Source organism: Sinocyclocheilus grahami, unplaced genomic scaffold (assembly GCF_001515645.1).
Source record: "Sinocyclocheilus grahami isolate Dianchi unplaced genomic scaffold, SAMN03320097.WGS_v1.1 scaffold215.1, whole genome shotgun sequence".
NCBI classification, from domain to species: domain Eukaryota; kingdom Metazoa; phylum Chordata; class Actinopteri; order Cypriniformes; family Cyprinidae; genus Sinocyclocheilus; species Sinocyclocheilus grahami.
Genome location: NW_015505394.1, coordinates 406,179 through 420,966, shown reverse-complemented (window position 1 = coordinate 420,966; position 14,788 = coordinate 406,179). Strand labels below are relative to the sequence as shown.

The 14,788-nt window shown below is 37.1% G+C and overlaps 2 protein-coding genes across 2 annotated transcripts; both read left to right on the top strand.

The window, feature by feature from the left end:
- Positions 1 to 1,863: 1,863 nt before the first annotated feature.
- LOC107596188 (platelet-activating factor acetylhydrolase IB subunit beta-like) lies at positions 1,864 to 6,789 on the top strand. The gene is made up of 4 exons (XM_016286869.1): positions 1,864 to 1,871; positions 4,945 to 5,083; positions 5,208 to 5,330; positions 5,468 to 6,789. Exons 1-4 carry the CDS (start codon positions 1,864 to 1,866, stop codon positions 5,744 to 5,746), a joined length of 549 nt encoding a protein of 182 aa, XP_016142355.1. The 3' UTR covers positions 5,747 to 6,789.
- A 5,831-nt stretch (positions 6,790 to 12,620) lies between these two features.
- On the top strand, positions 12,621 to 14,729 carry apoa1a (apolipoprotein A-Ia). Its single transcript, XM_016286743.1, has 4 exons — positions 12,621 to 12,771; positions 12,869 to 12,920; positions 13,129 to 13,273; positions 14,010 to 14,729. Exons 2-4 carry the CDS (start codon positions 12,878 to 12,880, stop codon positions 14,608 to 14,610), a joined length of 789 nt encoding a protein of 262 aa, XP_016142229.1. The 5' UTR covers positions 12,621 to 12,771; positions 12,869 to 12,877; the 3' UTR covers positions 14,611 to 14,729.
- The last annotated feature ends 59 nt before the right edge of the window (positions 14,730 to 14,788 follow it).

The following is a 14,788-nucleotide window of genomic DNA, read 5'->3' as shown; positions in this document are numbered from 1 at the left end:
AAATAATAAATAGTGTTTTAACAACTCAATGGTTAAGATCATTTCTTTGTAATACAATACAAACTGCTTATGGTTTACTATCTCTTCTTCAATATTTGGGAAAGTAGGTGGCTTGGAATTTTTGATTAGATGTGACTGATTTGTCCAAATTACCTCTTAAATTGTCTGCATTCCATCAACAAGTTCTCCTGTGTTGGAAATTAGCATTTTCTCACAACTTTAGTCCACCCACAACTTGTATTTGGAACAAGCGTTTTATTTTGCACCATAACAAATCTTTATTTTATGAAAACTGGTTTCAATATAAAAATAAATTTCACTATTGGATACGATGGACAACTATGGTAATGTTCTCAATTACAATGATTTTTGTTTAAAACGTGGATTTGTATGTCATCCTAAACAGTTTTACAATGTTGTAAATGCCATACCAAAAAACATGGTATTATTAGTAAAAGGGATTCTTTCACATTACATTCTCTCTCCCATCTCCTTGTCTGGGTGATGAATTATCTTACCTTTCCAAGTCTCCCTAAAGTGAAAGAACTTCATTTTAAAATAATACATGACATATACCCATCTAAAGAATTTCTCAAATCAAAATTTGATATTGGAGAAAACTGGTCAATTCTGTGAAATTGATAGTGAAACCACTGAACATATTTTTTTAATTGTAATTACTCAAAGTTGTTTTGGACTCAAGTGTGCAGTAAAATGTCATGTATAATTACATGTGTAAATCCCCTTGAATACAAACAAATTAAGTTTGGTGCGCTTAAGAAAGATTGTTCACAACATTACTTGGTAACAACCTTTTTGAAGTTGCTAAATACTTCATTCATAAATGCAGATTTCTGAAAACCCATCTATCCTTTCCTCACTTTTCTAATGAACTTAACATTTTTGCTGCTTCTCTTGATGCCCTTTCAAATGAAAAAGCTACTACAGTTGCCAGTTTCTTCAGTGAGCTAAGTGCCCTATAACTCCTTGCTACCCCTTGTAAGAACTTACTTTTCTATAAATGATTTTACTATTATTTTTATTTTTATTTATTTATTTAATAATTATTATTATTTTTATTTTTTTAAATTCTTTTTTGTTCTTCATTGCCCTTAATGATTGTACATTTAATGTAAAACTTCACTATTACATATTGTAATTGCAACTATGTCTGCCTTTGAGAATTGTTCATTTTTAATATTGTTTGTTCAATGCCTATTTTGTATGTACATTTGTTTATTTACTATAAAAAAATTAAATAAAATAAAAAAAACTCTTCTACTACTCACTCAAAAGTGTGTACTTTTTCTTCACCAAAAGAGTACATACTTTAAGGGCATAGTATAAGTAGGTACATTGAGACGCAGCAATAAATTCAAGGTGGACTTTTTTTCTATTATAAGTCCTTTTTACTTAGGCTACTAAAGGTATGAACTATTCAAGATTCAAGATTTCTTTATACAAGTATAGTGAAATTTGAGCAATCCTAACAGTGCAGTCACGTAACTTAAACATCTGTAACACAAAAAAAAGTAATAATAATAATAAAGTATGTTATTACTACACAATACAAGACAAACAATACACAAGCCAATGCAAACAAGGCGATAGTGCAAAGTTAAGCCTGGTCTGCAATACAGTCAGCGATAAACGGTATGCTGTTTAACAATACAATACAAAGACAGTACAAACAAGGCGATAGTGCAAATTTAAGCCTTATTAAATATTGTATTGCACACATTATTGCACAGTTGGCACATAATAGAAAATATGTATATGTTGCATTGTTTGCATTCTAAAGGCTCCAGTGAGTGGACAAATATTGCACAGGAATGCTGCACAATAGACATAATATTGCACACTATGAAGAGGTAAGAGCAACGTAATGTAAACAGAACTGAATAATATAAAGTGTGAACATTTACAGAGTTAGAGCACACTGAGGTATACAGGGGGTATTCACCTGTGTAGGTTGAGCTATAAATAGCTCCATCATATTTGTGCATTTCTCAGTTATCTGTTTTTGTGTATGCCGGCAATGTTCTATCAATCAGACGGCAGGCATGTGGTAAATTGTGTTCAAGATTTTGCACGTTTTTCAGCAAATTATCAATTATATTCATAATTTAAAGGCCTTAAACCACGTATCAAATATGATACCGCTTTATAGGGTAAGCATTAAAGTTCTTGTATATCGAACTGTTCTAAACAAGCCGTATTAAATATAAGCAGGACACTCTTTCTCGTGGGATACTGATTCGATTATAACGGTTATTCCAATCATAGATCTCGCCTATATTTTGCCCTCATGAGGCGGGACAGCGCTCAATGGGAAGTGCGTGACTGTGGCTGCAGGCGGAAGTGAGGCTTCCAGAAAGTGCGAGGGCGGGTTGCGCAGGGAAGTGGGGAGGTGGTTGGTTGGATGCTATTTGGTTAACATAACACAAACGTTTACTGTGATTTCTTGAAAAGGCCTCGCGCCGTATACTCACATAATTAAAACGTCCAACATTATTATTGCTGTGTAGCCTGAGTCAGTTAAGGTTGCATAGTTTTCTAAGGGAGAGCTGGAAAAAGCAAAGTCGAGGTGCGCGGCAGCAGATACACTCATCTGCATCTTTCCCGGACAGACAGTCAGTCGACTGCGGAGCTGCTGTACGTGACTGAGGGAGCCCTGCTCTGCTCTGCTCTGCCCTGCTCTGCTCTGCCCTGCTCTGCTGCACACCAGCAGCTCACTCATTGCAGACGGGATTTGCAAACACTGTAGCCAGGTTAGTCAAAAGGAGGCGAGCATAGATGGACGTGATGTGCGTGTGCACCCGGGAATGTGGTTTCCAGCTGTTGATTCATTCTTCTTCGTTATACCATCAGCTAAATAATACTGACTGCGGTAAAGTTTGTTTCATATTCACATATTCGGAGTTCTGCTCTCAATAACTTTCTTACGGTGTATGCAGAATGGTTCGTATGAGTAAATTATAATGGCCAAGTATGACTATCAGCTACAACTCTGTTTTGTTTTATAAAAGCGTAAAAAAGCATTGATCTCTATGGATGGTGGTGACGTCAACGATCTTTAAGGGACCGTCTAATTATTTGGCATATTTGACGTATACTCGCCCAGGCTTCTAACCTCAACCTTTCTGTTTTATTTGATAGAGAAACCTTCCAAAACAAGTCGTTGATCATCTATAAATGAAGTAGTAATAATAATTTCTATGTATGTATGAATGTGTATGCCCTTGTCAAACATGACTGAGTAAACGAAAATCACACTATTGTTTCATTTCATTTATTTATTTATTTATGCATGCGTATATTGCTTTTCACAATAAATATAGTTTTGCATGTTTGTACATTGCAAATAAGAGTAATTGGTTTTTTAGGTCACTGTGACAATTGTCCATATCTATCTATCTATCTATCTATCTATCTATCTATCTATCTATCTATCTATCTATCTGTCTATATTTAAATGATTTGTATGTTCTGTTCACTTTTTAATGAGGCAGGTTTTAACATAAACAATATGATACATTAAAGCTTGTAGTATTCCGGTTTTCACGTTTGGTTAAAGTTAGGTTGTTTATTTTCATTAAAAGTGTTAATAATATATATTAATATTTGAACTGATTTGTCAAATATGGTAAGAAAATGTTTTACACACTCTAGCTGCAAATTTAAGTATATCAGTTTTCACCCTCAAATTTCAGTAGCTTTTGATGGGTGGCAAAGATTGGCCTTTACAACATTATCATATATCTGTAAGGTCTGTCTTTAATATTATTAAATACACTGCAGCTAAACATTTCACCTCAGATGAACTTGGCAATGTTAAGTTTTATAAAGATTTGTCTCCGTACGCGCATGTGTTACTGAGTACACATGATTCTGCTGTTCACAAGTGCATTGAAATTCCTATGAAGGTGTTTTCAATTTTTCATAAGCTTAGGATCAGAGGGAAGGCAATGCAACTGTGTTTTTTCACAGCTTGACACTGAGGTGCATCTTGTTGTCTTCGGATCCGTCTTTATCGTTTGGTTTCTTTGTAGACCTGCATTTCTCTTGTTATTTACCCAATACATGTGTGAATCGGTGGGCGGAGCTAAACAGGCAGTGGGGTAGAAGCAGGCACTGATCATCTGCGGATAGCCACACTATTACATCATAAAGTGGCATATTCCACATCCCGTCGTTTTGGCAGATTGGCTTCAATATGAGATGTTTTTAGACTAACAAAGTTTGAGTTCTGAAACTTTTTTTATAGTACAATGACCTCTTTATATGTCACAAGATCAAGTGATTTTTATTTCTCAGTTCATGACCCCTTTAAAAAGTTATTTTCATTCATTACAGCATAAAGTAATCTATCTTACACATTTTTATGAATGACTGAAGTTATCTCCATCTCATGCTAGTGAGAACAAATGTGAAAGAAAAAAACCTTTTAGACGGTCCCTTACTTCTCCGGCGCGCATAGACAAATATTCGCAGTAGATTCAGCGCAAATATAACAGACGGCTTGATAGCATTATTTGTAGCTGATTGTCAAACATACCAATAATAGTAATTCATTAATATTAGCATTTTTTCATCCACCGTTGGGAAGATACTGAAATTTTTTTTAGAATGTCTGAATATGAAACCAACTTTACCGCAGCCAATAACTTGACCATCCCTGTCAGTAGCATTCATTAAAGAACATATATGAAGCGTTAATCTTTATTTATAATAAATTGAATGTATGGTATACCAGTTATGACACTTAAAGCCAGTCTTATCTTTCCAAAATGAAAAAGGCATGGCTCTTTTTACTTATGCTTTGTTAAATGTGCACCTGATAATGTTTTGTGTCTGTTGTAGGCTATTATTAATAATCAGCATTTAAAAGGTTTTCATATAAATGTCCATATTTGGTTTACATTAGTTACATTTGGTTTACAGTTCTTATTTGTGCTGGTTTCAGGTGTGGAGGGAACTGTTCTCACCTCTCCATGCTCTGAACTTTGGCATTGGTGGAGACACAACCTGTAATGTGCTGTGGAGACTACAGAATGGAGAACTGGAGAACATCAGACCCAGGGTGAGGAAGCGTTTTTTTATTTGTTCTAATACTAATAATTGTTCTAATGTTAAAGAACAATATTTGCCATAAAGCAAAATGTATGTTTACCGCTGGAATTGAATCCTCATTTGTTTTTCCACAGGTGGTGGTTTTATGGGTAGGAACCAATAATCATGAGCACACTGCGGACCAAGTTGCAGGAGGAATACTTGCCATTGCACAGTTAGTTATGACTCACCTCCCCAAGTCCAAAATTATTGTTTTGGTGAGTTACCTAAATCACAATTTCTGTATATTGAAAATATGAGACTTGGTGTTCTAATTAACATGTATACAGAGTATCAACTCTGAGCAGTTCAGTTATTTGTTTGAAGCTGATTAGTCGTAATTCCTGTCATTCAGGGCCTGTTGCCAAGGGGAGAGTTTCCTAACCCCCTGAGAGAGAAAAATGCAGCAGTGAATAATCTACTTCGCGCATCTTTACCTCGACTCGGCCCTGTTCAGTTTATTGATATGGGAGGTAGTTTTGTCCACTCAGATGGGACTATTTCATCTCGAGACATGTTCGACTTCCTGCATCTGACTGCCAGTGCATACAGGACCATATCAACGACTCTTCATGAGATGCTGCTTCAAATGTGGGAGGAAACGCCTCAGGAGAGGCGGGCCTCACTGGTCTAGGAAGGGGGCACTGCATTGGTCAATCACTGGAGAGGCAAGGTTAAGAATTGTTTGCTATTCAGAATGTACCTAAAATACTTTATTTAGCAAGACAAAGAAAAATACAAAAAGAACAGCAAAACAAAAGGGGATGTAGGACAGTGGCCAATTTTATATGATCAGTTGAAAATGTGTGTATGTATCTAAGATGCATAATAGACAACAGTATAAGAAAGAAGACTAGATAAGAAATATCTGTGACAAGAGATAGTTTTTCTTAGGACATGTTGCTTTGCGGTGGGACCAGAATTTCTTCAAAATCCCATTGTCACAGTCTGAACAACCTTTAATAGTAGCACTTACTCTGCCATCTTCTCCGTGCCTTCATACATGCACTCGGTCACACAGTGTTGTTATGATGACTGCAGCATGATTCAGTTCACACAAGAGAAATCATGCCTTTGAAATATGTATGTCTTGCTCCCATATTAAGATCTTTGGCACAGAGGCGTCTGAAACCTCCTTTTTCTCTTTTGCCCTTTCATATTCCCAAGAACACACCTATGATATATTAGAGGAAGACTGGAGTGAAAACCATCAAACAATGTCATACCTTGTGTTTGTGAGTTTGGGTGTGAGAAAGCTCCTCCTCTTAAGCATCTAATGCACAATCGTGAGGTTTTCAGTGTTAATATGTATCTCACTTGCATCCATGTTTTTGTGTATGTGTCCATGCGCTCTATAAAGTATTATGTGAAGAGTTAAATGTGAGTATGGGAGAGCCACTGGGCAAGAAATTATATATAAAGTTAAGTGAGTGAGTGAGTGAGTGTGGGTGTGTGTGTGTGTGTGTGTGTATGTATTTATGTATATATATAAATAGAATCTGTTAGTATTAATGTACTCTGTGCAGAGCGCTTACTGGTGCTGGTGTATGTGAATGTTTTTGTGTTGGAGTGTAAGAGATCAACCATCTATAACTATTTGTATGGCCCGCAAAGCGTGCACTGTTACTGCGGCACAACTGCCACATGCTTCAGATCCAAGCATTCCAATAAATCGGCAGAGATCGAACCTCGTGTGTACACTTTATTTCACATGTTGTGTGGGATGTTTATTTCAGTTTAATTTTACAGCATTTGTACTGCGCTGACATGATGCTTTTAAACGAATCCAGTGAATCTGCATTTAACCAGTAATCAGGCTCTAAATCAGTCTGCCTAAGAGTTTCTACATCCACATTCAATTAGTTAGCTTGAATATTCACTGATCAGTTTTTCTCAAATACAGGAATATTAGATCATACTGCATTGTATATCAGGAAAAGACATGGGAGGAGCGTCATGCTGGAGGCAAATATTATTCTGTATCATTCATGATTATGAATCTGCTCCGGAAATACAAAAATAGCCAAATCCATTCAGCCTGTAGAGGGAGACATGCACCAACCTGTGTAAATAACCTACTGCGGAATCATGTAGATGATTTTTAATCATTCATTAAGAAATGCAATAAGCCTCCAACATGGAAACCTCGAAATAGGTGAACAAACCTTCACTATAATTAATGGGTAGGCCTACAACATTTTTATGAATGGTCCTCTCTACCCAAAAATATGATTTTTTTTCTCTGTTAGTTGGGTTGATATCACAAGCGAATAAACTGAATCTTATACTGATTTGAAAACATGAATAGTATCATCATTACTATCGAGTGTCATCATGAACTATCAGAAGAACTAAAACTACCCAAAATCTTATACTTTAAATGTAAGGTGGAAACCAGTTCACAAATACTACAGGGGCAATGACATGCTGTGCGTCAATATGCCTATTTTTATGGGGTCGTATATGACAGGGATTCATACAGGTTGCATGAATAGAGACAGTGATAAGTTAGTGCTGATGATGACACAAGCTCAAATGGAGCTCTGTTCCTATGATACAGACTGTCACTTGGTTAACTTCGCCCTCTGTGTATATTACCATATAGTAGGGATGTGCATCTCATGACTCAGGCCGATAAGATACGCATCTCGATGCATAGCCAACGATACGATACATTAAAGATACATATGAAGCAGCTACCGATGCGATGCGATACGATTCACCCCTTACGATGCAGTGCGATCTGATTTCGATTTGATTCAACACAATGCGATTCGATGCAATATGCTGCAATGGATAAAATATGATCACTTTTAATGCCTCGAGGCCTGTTTCATAAAACAAGTTAACCAAATAAGCCAGGCTTATTTCAGTTAGTCTGACTCATTGTCAAATGATTTGGTTCCATAAAGCAAATTTAACATAGGCCTAGATCAGTTAGTCACTGTAGCAACTTATGCTGGGAAATTAACCTGGTCTAAAGCAGGCTAACTGTCAGGCTAAGCTAAGCTCCTCTACTGACCAATAGGAACATAATGATATTACAACTGTCTCACATACTATTATTTAAATATATATTTTTTTACAATTCTAGCATGCAGCCTTTCTCTCTGGTTGTATTACAGCTGTACCTTTAGTTTGCAGAACAGATAGCAGAACATTACAATCTAAAATTGCTCTTTAAAGCATTAAAATAACTAAATTAAAAGTTAAAAACACTGAATTAAAAATGAAAATAAATAATAAAGAAAATTACTACATTTTGACTGCTATAAGAAACACACATCAACTCATTTGAGTTTAGTAATTAGTACTGTAACTAGCTTACATTTGATTCACCTATTACAATAGTCCACTTAAGTTACTACTATCATAAAAATATACTTTATATGAAGGTTTAAAATTCTACAAAAGACACATTTAATGTCCAAAAACAATTTTTTAGCAAAATGTATATTTTACTCGGGATTATTGCCATAGACATATTATATGTCTATGATTATTGCGCTCTGTCTGTTTAGTGCGCATGCGCGCAGCAGCGCTCGTTCACTCGCGTCAGCCACGCCCACTCCCAACAGCAAAATGGATATGTTTGCAAGACTTTCTAACATTTACAGATAAAAAATATACCTGTGACATGTCAGTTATGCACTGAGGAAAACACAACGTCTCAAATGCATTAAACAGCACGAATATATTCGCTGTTTGTCATGGTGGATCGATTTGATCCATGATTGACATTAAGGTCTGTTTAAGATTAAGCGTGCACAAATTTAGTGAGATTGTGTGAATTTAATTAGTCGTTGATGGAACCGCTTTAGCCCCGATTGATTTGTTAGGTTATTTCAATTCAGTTTTTGGACTTTAATCCCAGTTTTTTCCTCGGGTCTCCGTGGTGTGATCAAGCGGCAAACTCCCGCTCTCTCTCTTGAAGCCAACAAGGAAGTGACTTAAACTGTAATTCGTCAACTGGCCGCTAGATGCTGGCTGCAAAAGGGAGTCAATCCCATAGACTCCCCATGTTAAAATGCCCAACTTTACAGCAGAAAAAAACGTGTTTACAGCCTGGTTCCAAAAATGATTTTGGTCTATATATCTAATTTTGCCCTTCATGACAACTGTGAGGGGGGTGAATTTTTTTATAACTCATCCGTTTAAATTATATTAAGCCTTAAAGTTCTGCATAATTAAGGGCGTGGCCACTTGAGTGACAGGTGGATTGCCGCTGCTGTCACCACCGTCGAGCTAGGTGGGCGTGGCTTCAGCAACCTGCTCCCGCCTCTTTTGATTATCCGGGAGTGACGCGCGGTGACCCGCTGCCAAGATGGCGACGGCCAGCGCTCCGCCCACTTTAGGCTTCAAAACGCTCTACGGTTGACGTCACGGACACTACGTCCATGTTTTTATACAGTCCCCTTTTTTTATTTTTTATTTTTTTTATTAATTCTCAAAAATCAAGAATAGTACACATAGAATAATACAACCATTAACATAAAAAAGATAAACAATAATAACAAAAAAGAAAGAAAAAGAACAGGGGAAAAAAGAAAAAGGGGCTTGTTAATACATAATAAACTGAGAGAATAAAATTGAGATTTACATGTCATTAAAGATAGGAAAAGAGTTACAGATAGATCAACTTTTTAAGGCTTTTTTGTTCTTAGACAACTGGATTAATGAAAGGTATTGCTCAAAATCTTTTATAAGAACAAAGAAGAGAGGTCTAGAGTTTGAATATTTGCATTTGTGGATGTGAAATTTTGCAAGAAGCAAAATCAGATTCACTACATAAAACTGTTTCCTTTTAGATTGTTCGATTTATTATCTCCCCCCCCCCATTTATATATCTATTGTTAGATATAAATTCGCAATTTTGAGAAGAAAGGTCATAATTGTAAGATATAGACTCACAATTGCGAGAAAGTTATAATTCTGAGATACAAAGTTGACATTTTTTTTATTCCATGGTGGAACAGAACTGAGAGATGTAAATTCAGAAGAAAACATAATCTGATATATAAACTCAGTCAAAATATATATTTAAAAAAGGCAAAATTGCGAGATAAATATTCAGAATTGAAAAAAAAAAATTTTTTTTAGAATTCTGCGTTTACATTCACAATTCAGAGTCAAAGAGATTCAAATTCAGACTCCGATTTGGTAAAGAATCATTCAGACCCATTTATGAACCAATTTAACTGATTCACTTAAAAGAATCAACTCAAAAAATGATTCACTTTGGCTTGCATGCAAAGTTTATGCTACATGAACAGTCCCCTTGTCCAAATACCCACACTTGCGGTCTTGGCCACTTGAGAGCGCGTGAGCGCGACAGGAAGTAAGTGCGCAAGACTGTCCCAGATCTTAAGAACGCCAAGCAGTGCTCTTACCGCACACTAAACCCACACTATCTTGAATACCGCTGTCAACCATCTATAACTATTTGTATGGCCCGCAAAGCGTGCACTGTTACTGCGGCACAACTGCCACATGCTTCAGATCCAACCATTCCAATAAATCGGCAGAGATCGAACCTCGTGTGTACACTTTATTTCACATGTTGTGTGGGATGTTTATTTCAGTTTAATTTTACAGCATTTGTATAAGAGTTTCTACATCTACATCAAGACTGTCCCAGATCTTAAGAACGCCAAGCAGTGCCCTTACCGCACACTAAACCCACACTATCTTGAATACCGCAGCAAGAGCGCTATTCAAGGCTAAGTGTATCCCATCATGCATCATGTTCTGGAAATAAATCCTGAGACTTTTTGCCGAGATCTCGCGAGAGGTCACGGAAACCTTTCCAATGCAAGTTAAATATCAATATAATAATTAGATATTACATATAATTTGGTAGAAAAACTGTGTTTTTACGTTTTATTGTTGCAAAGATGAGTAGTGGTGAAATTTATTTTGTACAACATTTGCAACTGCGTTTTATCACTTAATTAGAAGCACCACAAATGAAAATTGTCATGTTATAGGGACGACTGAACAGACATTTAGAAGTTGATTTTAAAATGCAAAGTATTTAAAATGTAAATAAAGCTATGTGAACACTTGCATTTTTACAAAACTACAAGTGTGTCCCATCAGGTAATGAAAAGTTCGACACACACTTGTGGTCTTCATGCTCACTTGAACACTTGGGCCAAATACAGGAAATACGTCATATAAGTGGTCAAGTGGTCAAGTGCAAGACCGCAAGTGTGGGTATTTGGACAAGGCAAGTCTATGGGTGTGATGCGCCATATTCACGCAGCAGCAGCAGTGATGAGAGGAGAAATCAAGCTACATATAAAATATTGGTCACTGATTATTGGTCACTTTCTAAATAATAAAAGTATAGCGCATCCACTAGTAATTATATATAAATGAATCGGTTTTTACCGATGCAAATATGTTAGAAACGATGCATCGCGATATAAATGACAACTTTAGCCGATGCACACTTTTTAAACCGATGACGTTAAACGACTTTACCTTTTTAGGCCGATGCACGAGCGAATCGAGGAATCTTCCCATCCCTACCATATAGTGATTAGAACCCACTGGCCCTCTCTGTTTGACTGCCCATTTGTCTATTGCCAGTACAAGAAATATATTACCTTATATAATACAATAGGCCTACTACATTAGGTTAATATTTGTATAATATAAAATGTATACTTGCATATCTTAACCCCCCAGTACTTATGGTCTGTTTTAGTGGACAATCTTGTTCACATAACTATAAATCTGCATTGTGATTAATTTATGAATACTAAACTGAGATGTCCTCAGTTTTCAGTCAAAAGGCCACTCAGCATAAGCCAATCAAGTTGAATTTTGCTTGAGAATGTGAACAGTTGAGTAAATCATGGGACATTGAGATAACTAATTGATCAATGACCTCTGACTAGTTATGACTTTGTTTGGTTGGCAGTTGATAAAATTGGATTTGGAGCAGAAGGAGGTGGAGATCAAGGTTTGCTACACGTTGCTAAATGTTTTGAGATAACTTCAGTCTTGACATAGCTTTGCCATTACTCTTACCAGTTTATGAGTGAGATGTAATCACATGGATGCATTGTATTCAATAACAAACTGCTTAATCACAAACCAATAAATGCAACCTACAGAGCACCGTAATACAATTAAAAAGGTTGCTTTATCTTTCTTTAATTGATGAATTTCAGCACTTAGATTTACATTTAAGAATTTAGAGTTTCCTGCTTCTAATGCTGGATTGTATCAGTGAATGCTGATTCACTAAATACATATTTGTCCCAGGAATCATTGCTCAGATGCAGTGAAACGTCTCACAGAATTGCTATGCTGTTGCATTTGATTTACAGAGATTTAACAAATGTAGATTACAGTAATATCTGAAAAAAAAAAGTTACTTCAGAAATGCCTGTTAAAATATTTTTTATCCAGTTTATCTGACAGAAATGTCATTGAATATTTACAAATAATTTGTGTTTTGTGAGACTGACAGAGAATGTGCATTGACGTAACTGCAGATATCTAAAAGGCATCTCTGATTGCACGTAACCTTTGAACCTCTGATGTGTAAGAGGACAGGGTTCCAACTCCACATGCACTGTTCCTGCCCCTATATAAGACCTTTGCCTCTGCTGTCCGTCCTCGAACATTCAGAGCAGTACCACTCAGGTAAGAGCTCAAACCAGCAGGAGAGGAGGAATGGATCAAGGGAATATCAAAGTAAATCTTGATCAAACAGTGTTATAATAAATGTTTTCTGTTTTAGAGCTTAACCATGAAATTCGTGGCTCTTGCACTGACCATCCTTTTGGCTGTGGGTAAGTACTGATTTTTCTTTAGTAATTTAAATGTACTTAATGTTTATCCAATTAAAAACTAATGACTTTGTTAATGCTTTGTTTTACCCCCCATGGTGACTATTTGACCACCTATGTTTCTTGACATAGTTTAAAGGTCTTAAGGTAAACTTCACTGTGCTTTCTGAGGCCTTTTGCTTTCTGAAGCTTTTCTTGTTTGTCTTCTCAGGTTCCCAGGCCCGTTTCCTGCAAGCTGATGCTCCCTCCCAGCTGGAGCACTACAAGGCAGCAGCCTTGGTGTACCTGACCCAGGTCAAGGAGCAGGCTCAGAAGGCCCTCGACAACTTGGACGGGACCGAATATGAGCAATACAAGTAAGAGCCACATATTATCATAAAGACCAGGACATTTTCATGTCTCATGTAAGTTTTTTACTTCTTCTCCCAAATCGATTGTTCAATCATTCTCAAAATAGAGTATCATGTCACACTTCAGCATCTCATCATTTCAAGTCAAGTCTCAGATATTTATACAATACAGATTACACATTAATATAAAGGAAAATACCAGCGTTAATGTTATAAATGCTTCAGTTATGAAACAAATTTAACGTCAGCTTTAAAGGAGATCTACAGAAGACAATGGTATTGTTATTTATCTCAATTCAGTTCGATAACTGTCAATGCTGCAAATTATGAAACAAGTTTAATTCAGCCATAAGCAGCTCCATAGAAGGCAATAGTGTCATTATTCAGCTCAAGGCAGTGTACTGTTGATTCAATTCAGTTTAAAAATGTTGACGCTGTAAATGTAGTGCTATTATCCAGCTCAATTAATTTCAATTTTGTTATCATCCCATACTGGCAGTGCAGTTAATAATTAGTATTAAGCAACTGAGCAAACCAAAGGCAACAGCAAGGAACCAATGAACCAAAACTCAATTTGATAATAGTGGAGAGAAGAAGAAAAAAAAAACTCTTGGGAGAAACCAGCCTCAGTTGGGTGGCCAGATCTCTTCTGGCCTTAATGAACAAGCAGTGTGATTTATGATTCCAGACTTTCACCTGTAATGGTTTGTGTTTCCTAATATGATGTTCTTTTCTCTTCAAGGGTACAACTTTCAGAGAGCCTGACTAAGCTCCAAGAATATGCCCAGTCCACCTCCCAGACTCTGACCCCCTACGCTGAGACCATCTCCAACCAGTTCCTGGAGAACACCAAGCAGCTGCGTGAGCGTGTCATGACTGACGTCGAGGACCTCCGTTCCAAGCTGGAGCCCCACCGTGCTGAGCTGTACGAGGTCCTGCAGAAGCACTTTGACGAGTACCGTGAAAAGCTGGAGCCCGTCTTCCAGGAGTATGCCAACCTGAACCGTGAAAATGCGGAGAAGCTGCGTACCAAGCTGCAGCCCCTGTTGGATGAGATGAGGCAGAAAGTCGAGACCAATGTTGAGGAGACCAAGTCTAAGCTTGTGCCGATGGTCGAGGCCATACGCACTAAGATGACTGAGCGACTGGAGAAGCTGAGGACCATGGCCGCCCCCTATGCTGAGGAATACAAGGAACAGCTGGTGAAGGCTGTCGAGGAGGCCAGAGAGAAGCTCGCCCCACACACCCAGGACCTCCAGGCGCGCATGGAGCCCTACATAGAGAATGTGAGGGCCAGGTTTGCACAGGTGTATGAAACCATTTCCAAGGCCATCCAGGCATAAAAATGCAGAAGGACTTTGCACACTCAGATCTTCAGACAACAGCAAAAAACAGATATTCTTGTGTTTGGTGATAGGAGTGTAGATGCAACGGTTGTGTTATGAATGTTTATTATGTTCAAGTTAAATAATTTTTGATGTAATAATGCAAAAAAAAAAAAAAAAATGCAAACAAATAAAA

Excerpts from the sequence above, each read along its gene's own strand:
- LOC107596188 (XM_016286869.1), top strand. Across the intron at positions 5,084-5,207 it reads TGGAGAACATCAGACCCAGG|GTGGTGGTTTTATGGGTAGG; the intron begins GTGAGGAAGCGT and ends GTTTTTCCACAG. Across the intron at positions 5,331-5,467 it reads AGTCCAAAATTATTGTTTTG|GGCCTGTTGCCAAGGGGAGA; the intron begins GTGAGTTACCTA and ends CCTGTCATTCAG.
- apoa1a (XM_016286743.1), top strand. The coding sequence starts at position 12,878 with ATGAAATTCGTGGCTCTTGCACTGACCATCCTTTTGGCTGTGG. Across the intron at positions 12,921-13,128 it reads GACCATCCTTTTGGCTGTGG|GTTCCCAGGCCCGTTTCCTG; the intron begins GTAAGTACTGAT and ends TTGTCTTCTCAG. Across the intron at positions 13,274-14,009 it reads ACCGAATATGAGCAATACAA|GGTACAACTTTCAGAGAGCC; the intron begins GTAAGAGCCACA and ends TTTCTCTTCAAG.